This window comes from Hyperolius riggenbachi, chromosome 1 (assembly GCF_040937935.1).
Source record: "Hyperolius riggenbachi isolate aHypRig1 chromosome 1, aHypRig1.pri, whole genome shotgun sequence".
NCBI lineage: Eukaryota > Metazoa > Chordata > Amphibia > Anura > Hyperoliidae > Hyperolius > Hyperolius riggenbachi.
The window spans coordinates 334994877-335002375 of NC_090646.1; the positions used below are offsets into that span (position 1 = coordinate 334994877).

At 42.4% G+C, this 7499-nt stretch overlaps 1 protein-coding gene across 6 annotated transcripts in view; it reads left to right on the top strand.

Moving 5' to 3' along the window:
- Nucleotides 1-4465, top strand: part of HSH2D (hematopoietic SH2 domain containing) — a 104843-nt gene extending 100378 nt beyond the window's left edge. For all 6 annotated transcript variants that reach the window (XM_068271210.1, XM_068271206.1, XM_068271204.1 and 3 more), the window contains one exon: nt 1573-4465. In XM_068271210.1, the coding sequence (XP_068127311.1) occupies nt 1573-1962 (390 nt within the window). In that variant the 3' untranslated portion in view covers nt 1963-4465. The remainder of the gene's footprint in view (nt 1-1572) is intronic.
- Nucleotides 4466-7499: the final 3034 nt, after the last annotated feature.

The window sequence follows — 7499 nt, forward strand, 5'->3', positions numbered from 1 at the left end:
CTTTGAGTGCAGATTCCAGTTTCTGGAAGACGGGTTTGAGGTCGACCGATGGTGCTGGAGGGGTACTGTCGACTAGGCTGGTGTCTGGTTCGGCGGGGATAGCCGGAGTTCGTTTAAACTGGGCCAGCAGATCATCTCGGTGGACGGATCTGTCCTCGATGAAATTCATGATCAGGCTGCTATCGGCGTGTTTGTTTGCTTGTTCTGTAGTAGAACCGGCCAAGCAAGGCTTGTAGGGAGATAAAGTGTAGAGAAACCGAGAGCCCAATATAGTGTAGTATGTTAAGCATAAATGAAATAAAGGTTATCGTGAGCGGCTCGATTGATAAGAAACTATCTAACCGTGTATCCCCAGCATAAGAATCTACAGAATTGTGTGGTTTGTGTGTTGACCAGTCTTATATGTGGGGCTATGCACAGTTATGTAGCTAAGGAGCTATGGGCCACATAACAGCTTTTACATCAGGACCCCTTAAGCATTCTATACTCAACTAGCCATTTTAGCCCATTAGATAACATCCGCAGAACAGTGGCGCTCTCACACCTGCATACACACCCGAGGTCCAGGCCTGCACACTCTGCACCTGACATGGACGCAGATCCAAGGGCTTTTAGTAGGTAGGATAACAATTGATATGAAGCACCAAAGCCTACCAAGGACAGCTGCTCTGTCAGTAGGTGTAACCAGAAGCAGGGAGCTTTTTGTTAATGGTTACCAATATTCAAAGCACATACAAAGCTAATCATTTCCAGCATAGCACCAATGAAGAGTTAATGCAGCAGGTCAATCAGGGCTCTTGGCAGGCCCCTCTGGCCCAGGGGCACTGGTGCAGTCATATCCTCTATTACTACATCACTAAATATGCACTATGACATTGCATAAACAGGTTTCAGCATGAGCAAAATTACCTGGGCAACAGTCAGGTTAGTTTGCACCTCAACAGTTTATATAAATGAGAGTGTATGTGGCTGTTATGCCAGCTAGGATCTAATGTCTAAAGTCTAAAGTCATTCACAGGGACATAACCACAAATTATCGGGCCTCCAAGCAAAACTGTGATGGCGCCACACTTTCTACCTAAACAGCGGCTGTGAAGATTGTGTAGGAAGAACGGTATAGGAAAATAATTATGGTTATTTGTTCACTGCTCCAGTATCTCAGCACCTCTGATAGACCATGTGCATTTCCTCGGGCAGAAGATAATCCATTTGTATGTCAAAACAGGGACTACTTTAGCAAAGTACTTTTAGTGATTGTGATCATTGTAGTTGAATTGTAATTATGAGACATGTTTTGAGGACCAAAATAGAATTAAGATTTGTTTTTTGTTTTTCTGCCTCAAATATAGCGTATGCAGTATCAAAGAAATCCAAGAAATTCTAAATACACTTTAAATTTCACAAATGTGGCATAGTAGGGTATCAATCAGTATAGACAACTACAGTAGTCTGATCTATTTTCTGATGCTTTGGGTAAATATTAATATGACTGGAAACCAATATCCAGAAAAATTTGTATAGCTACACCGTGTACATTTTAAGACTCATAAATGTTCTTGATATCTTTTTTAGGTTTCTGTTTTACAGCACAAAGATCCAGGCATGATCAAGCCAAATGTTCAGATAAAGCCACCTTCCTCCGATGTAACCGATGGAAGCAATAGCACAGCCTGTCAAAGTAAGCATAGAGAGAAGGAAGAGAATGTACATAGGAAGCCTCTGAAAGCCTACCGCAAGGCAATGACTAAAGCAAAATCTTTAGTGACAGAGGGGGAAATCGCTCAGGATCTGAAGAAAATGGAAAATGCTGTGGCAACACAATTCAAAAATGTGAAGGAGAACATTGTACGATTAGCACCATCAGGACAGAAAAACACATCCCCAAAAACACAGCATAAAAGCAGAGCCTCAAGTGTACCAGATGAGTACAGAAAACCTCCACCATTTAATCCTGGATTTTAAGAGGAACTTGTTACAGTTAACAATACAGTTAATAAGGTTGGATTTCTGAAATGATGAAGATTTTCTGATATCTTACACAGAGTGACCACCTAATGGTGTCTATTTATGGACATGGAACTCAGTAATGGAAAGGCAAATGTAGGACACATCTGAGATGTGCTAAAGAGGTGTAAATATGTAACACCACAAAACAAATATTGCAAAAAAAAACAAACTTAGTGAATAAAAGGACATCATTGATGTTCATGATTACATAAATATGCGATATATTATACATATAGGACACAACAAGTTATAATAGAGCCTGGGATTGGAGATAAAACTACATACTGCAATTTTACTCAACAATGAACCTACTTCATAGCACAGATGGACCATCTTCTGTTCTCATCAGAAACAGATTAGTTTGGCTTCTAACATATTCCAGCACTATGGAACCCGCTGTTATTTATTTTTCATTTATGCACTTGGTAAAAGCCACATGAAGTTCTGGGCGGTGAAAAGACGTTCTCTTTTATCACATTTTTGTACACTAGAAGTAGTATATCACTTGGTAGGTATGAGCGAGATTTTCATTGAACTTTTGATTGGTCCAAGAGTCTGCTAAATCAGTTTTGCGAAACTGGCATTAAAATTCTGACACTAAAGGCTCGTACACACGTCTGATCAAAGGCAACGACGGGGTCCGTTGTCACCTCCCGCTGGGCGTGTTTTCAGCAGACAGTACAGTGTGTGTACAGTCTGTCGGTGGACTGATAAGGCTGTTTCTGAGCGATCCGCCCGGCATTGCAAGAACCTCACTAAGAGAGATTGTGGCTACTTTACTGCAAGACCAAACTCATTCCTATCACGTAGCAAAGAGCAACATTACTGCTGTTGCTAGTGATGCCATATTGTCACTAGTGCAAAAGCTACATACACACTTAAGATTTTCCTTGATCTAAAGTGTAGTTCCTGGTTGCTTTGGCTAGAAATCCAAAATGTACAAAGGTGTACTGTGACGTCACTAGACTCCCCTGTAGTGATGTGCCAGGACAAGTCATCTCCCCAACACCTGCAGTAAGCCCCAGGCCCACTGCAGGAAACACTGCATTTCCCTCCCACTGCTTTTTCAATAAGGCAATTTAGCTGGGAGCCTGTCTGTGCAGGGCACATTGTTAAATTGCCATCTGACATGTGTATATAACAAAATAATCCCCAGTGTACCATGGTCCTTACTGTCTCAGGCAACAAACAGACTGCTACTGAAAATGTGTGTGGCTGGCCATACACAGAACAATCAGAAAGAGTGGTCAGTTTGAAGCATCTATTAATAGATAGACTTGAGCAAAATAAATTATCGTATGCCACCGCAGATAAGCCGACCTTATTTATAACAAATGTTTTGGCTAAAAGTGTGTGTGTGTGTGTGTGTGTGTGTGTGTGTGTGTGTGTGTGTGTGTGTGTGTGTGTGTGTGTGTGTGAGTGTGTGTGGGGGGGGGGGGAGTGTTCAGCTTATCTGCAGGAGATATAATATTGGCAGCGCCCTCCTATGCTGAGCGCGCATTGGGGGTGTACTTGAGATAATAGCAACCTGTCCCTGCTCCAGCTCACATGGCTCTCTGGCTGCTAGAGCTTCAGGCTCTCAGGCTTGCTGCAATCATTTGACAGTGAATTTGGAGCTCTAGCGGCGAGTACAAAGCCACACATTGGGGGATGGGCCTTTAGGCGGGTCACTGCATTTGACTCGGTTTTAGGCCAAAAGTTGGGGGAGGTGGATTTATCTATATTTCAGATTATCAACAAGGCCTCATTCACACCAAGTGCAGTGTAGTGCAGTGTGGTCCTCCATACCACACGGGTTGCAGCTTGAAAAAGATATCAGACATTAGCATGAACAGCAATGTCTGAAGGTCCTGCTGCTACCCTGACTTGTAAATGGTATCAGCACTGCTCTGGTCAGCAATGCAGGTGAATGGTTGTATTGGTTGGTATTGTATTGAATTGGTGTATGCAATGAACTGTGTTAAGCAGACTTACAGGCGTAAAGTCTTACACACGATGAGTAGAGTGTGATAGATTGCAGGTAATGTATTGGATTCTGCTGTACTCATTGTCCCGTAAGACTTCACATACTTTATTCTGCTTGAAGCAGTTTACAGCATACACCCCCATGTGTTGTATTATAAAACAAGGCCAAAACACACCCCTAGTGTGAAGGAACCCTATTTTACATTAACTATTCCTAAAATTAACATATTAAATATACAGTATTTGTAGTAAAGGTAAATATAGGGCTCCTTCATGCTAGGGGTTCTGTTGAACACAGTTTAATGCATACAGCCCCAAGTGTGAAGGAACCCTATATTTTCCTTTACTACAAATACTGTATATTTAAACTGTAAATTGTATGTTTTTCTACAGTTTTGTATTAATTTTTCATGTAAAACATTTCATATGACTAATTTTCTGTTATTTGTAAAGATATTTAAAACTTTCTGCACAGGCTTTATTATATTTGCAAATTTAAAGAGGAACTGTAACATAAAAATATCCCCTGGGGGGTACTCACCTCGGGTGGGGGAAGCCTCCGGATCCTAATGAGGCTTCCCACGCCGTCCTCCATCCGTCAGGGGTCTCGCTGCAGCCCTCCGTGGAGTCCGGGCAGCGGTGACGTCATTATTTACCTTCCTGGCTCCTGCGCAGGCGCTCTGACGGCTGTCGGCTCCGAACTACACGGAAATACCCGATCGCCGTCGGGTCCGCTCTACTGCGCAGGCGCAAGTTTCCTGCGCCTGCGCAGTAGAGCGGACCCGAATGAGATCGGGTATTTCCGTGTAGTTCGGAATGGAAAGCCGCCACAGCGCCCCCGCTGGAGCCAGCAAAGGTAAATATTGAAATGACAGTCGGCACAGTCGCCGGCTGTTCGGAGGGCTGCGGAGAGACCCCCGTGGGACAGAGGACGGCGTGGGAAGCCTCATTAGGATCCGGAGGCTTCCCCCACCCGAGGTGAGTACCCCCCAGGGGATGTTTTGAATGTTACAGAGTCTCTTTAAGAGGGTTTTTTGTACAATAGCAGTAAAACTAATAAAAAAAGTTTTTTTATTTCTGTCCAGTTGACCTTAAAACAGGATAAGAAAAAGCCAATTACTACATACATGATAGAATCAGATATGGTGGCAGTATTGGAACACAGATGATGCACGTGAAGAGACACTAATGCTGGGAATACACAGTAAGATTCTGAGCCATTTAGAGGGCTCGATAGATCATTTCCGACACGTCCGATCTCGCGCCCGACCGTTTCCGCGCTCGATTCTGCATGGGGAACAATGGGAAAAGATAACAAAAACGAATGAAAGATAAGAAAATTGCCTGCAGGATCGAGCGCGGAAAACGATCGGGTGCGGAATAGAGCGGCAAAATGGACCCATGTATTCCCAGCATAAGGCCCTTATTCAATTCACTTTTTCTCCTAAGCTTTCTCCTAGGAGGTAATATGTGTATAGCCAGTTTGCCACCCTAAGCCAGAGAGAGCTTTAAAGCAAAGTTTTTTTGCCATTTAATAAATAAAGAGCAAACCTTTATTCATTCTTGGTCTATTCAACCTTTGTATACTTAATGCATGTAAATAGTATTCTCATTTGACCAGGTACTAAACCATCTAAACATTTGAAATGGAATACCATTAATTAGTTCTTATTTATGATAATTATGACCAAACAAAACACCTGCTAAGACTATAAGTTTCTGTTAAGCGAACAAAGAATTGTGTTTGAACTCCATTTTAAAGATGAAAGGATGACATTAAAGCATGTTAGAAGTCGGTTTGATAATAGCCTAGTTGTGTAAGGCGTCTTCAATTGCCAAATCTGCATTTGCCTAATTTATTTATTATTCCTTACCTTCACACTTGTATCATATTCTCATAATTGATCATGGGACAAAAATAATTGTAAATCGAAAAGTGGCAAAGAAAGCTACCAGCAGGAACCTGCAATTGCATCTGGATGAGTGATCTTCTTGCCTATGGTTACCAAGCCGTTTGCTTCATCACAGAAGCCATAATAGGACTCTAAATACAAACTGGACTACTGTAGTAGCTGGACTTGGAAATAGTGGACTACAGCAAAAAGAACTTAAAGGACAACTGTAGGGAGGCTGCTATGTTTTTTTCCCTTTTGTGCAATACTAGTTACCGGGCTGTCCTGCTGATTCTCTGTCTAATACTTTTAGCCATAGACCCTGAACAAGCATGAAGCAGATCAGGTGTTTCCAACTTTAATGTCAGAACTGACAAGATTAGCTGTATGTTGGTTTCTGGTGTTATTCAGACACTACTACATCCACATAGATCAGCAGGGCTGCCAGGCAACTGGTATTGCACAAAAGGAAAAAAAAACATGGCAGCCTCCCTACAGTTGTCCTTTAAGTATTTGTTTCTTTAGTTAATCCTTTCCTTTTGTACTCTGGCCTGTTGGGCCTTGGGCAAGACTCCCTAACACTGCTACTGCCTACTGAGCACGTCCCGGTGGCTGCAGCTCTGGCGTTTTTGAGTCCACCAGGAGAAAAATGCAATATAAATGTTCTGTGTCTTGTATCACCATGCACTATTATGATTGCAATGCGCAGGCAATTTTACTGCTACTGACACCAGGAGAGGCCTGCCTGTTAACCCATTAGCGTCACAAGTGTTACTGGGTAACACATGCATAGCTATGGTAACCAACATTACAGTCTAAATGTGTGTGCTATTCCAGTAATGCGCACATTGCTATGGTAATGCCTGTTAGCTGGGACTGAGGTGCTCAGTGGGTGGATCCCTGATAGTTCACTAGACTGCAAACCTACATATGTAGCACCACCAGTACAAGGAGTACAAGGAAGACCACCAAAGCAGAGTGCTCTGAGCCCAGACTCCAAAGCTTGTGCAGCTACCACCTGCAAGGCGAAACAGACATTAAAACAATGTAATTATCAGCATATGCCTACTATTAATAAGACATTAAACTAAAAGCATTCCTCAAACATAATTTTAAAAAAATACGGTTTATATTGCTCCTGTATACTTTTGCTACAAGAAAGAGCTAAAATAGTTGTAATCACTAAGTCCAGACAATTCTGTACAGCCCTCAGTGTATAAATACATTAGCATTAATGATGAATAAGAATATGGTCTCTATAAGCTGCTCTGGCATATTGATACATTTAAACTAGGGCTGTATGTAGATGATGCTATGTATAAAAATGTCACTAGTCATGTGACATGCAGAGATGGGAGCCACAGGGAGATAGACTGAACAGTGCCTACAGTGAATAGAGGAGTAAGAACTTGGAACTTGTTGCTCTGCTTGATGAAGGTAAAGCGTGACCGTGCCCTGCGCCTTGCCACAAGACCCAGCCCCATTAGACCCCAGGTCCACCCCTGATTTCTGAGACAAACTCATATGAAACTATTTCTGCAGATCCCCTACTGCCACAGTTGCGTTTATCAAAATTCAGTGGCAACAGAAGCAATCACCACACAGATTCTCACTACGTGGAACTTCAACCTGCAT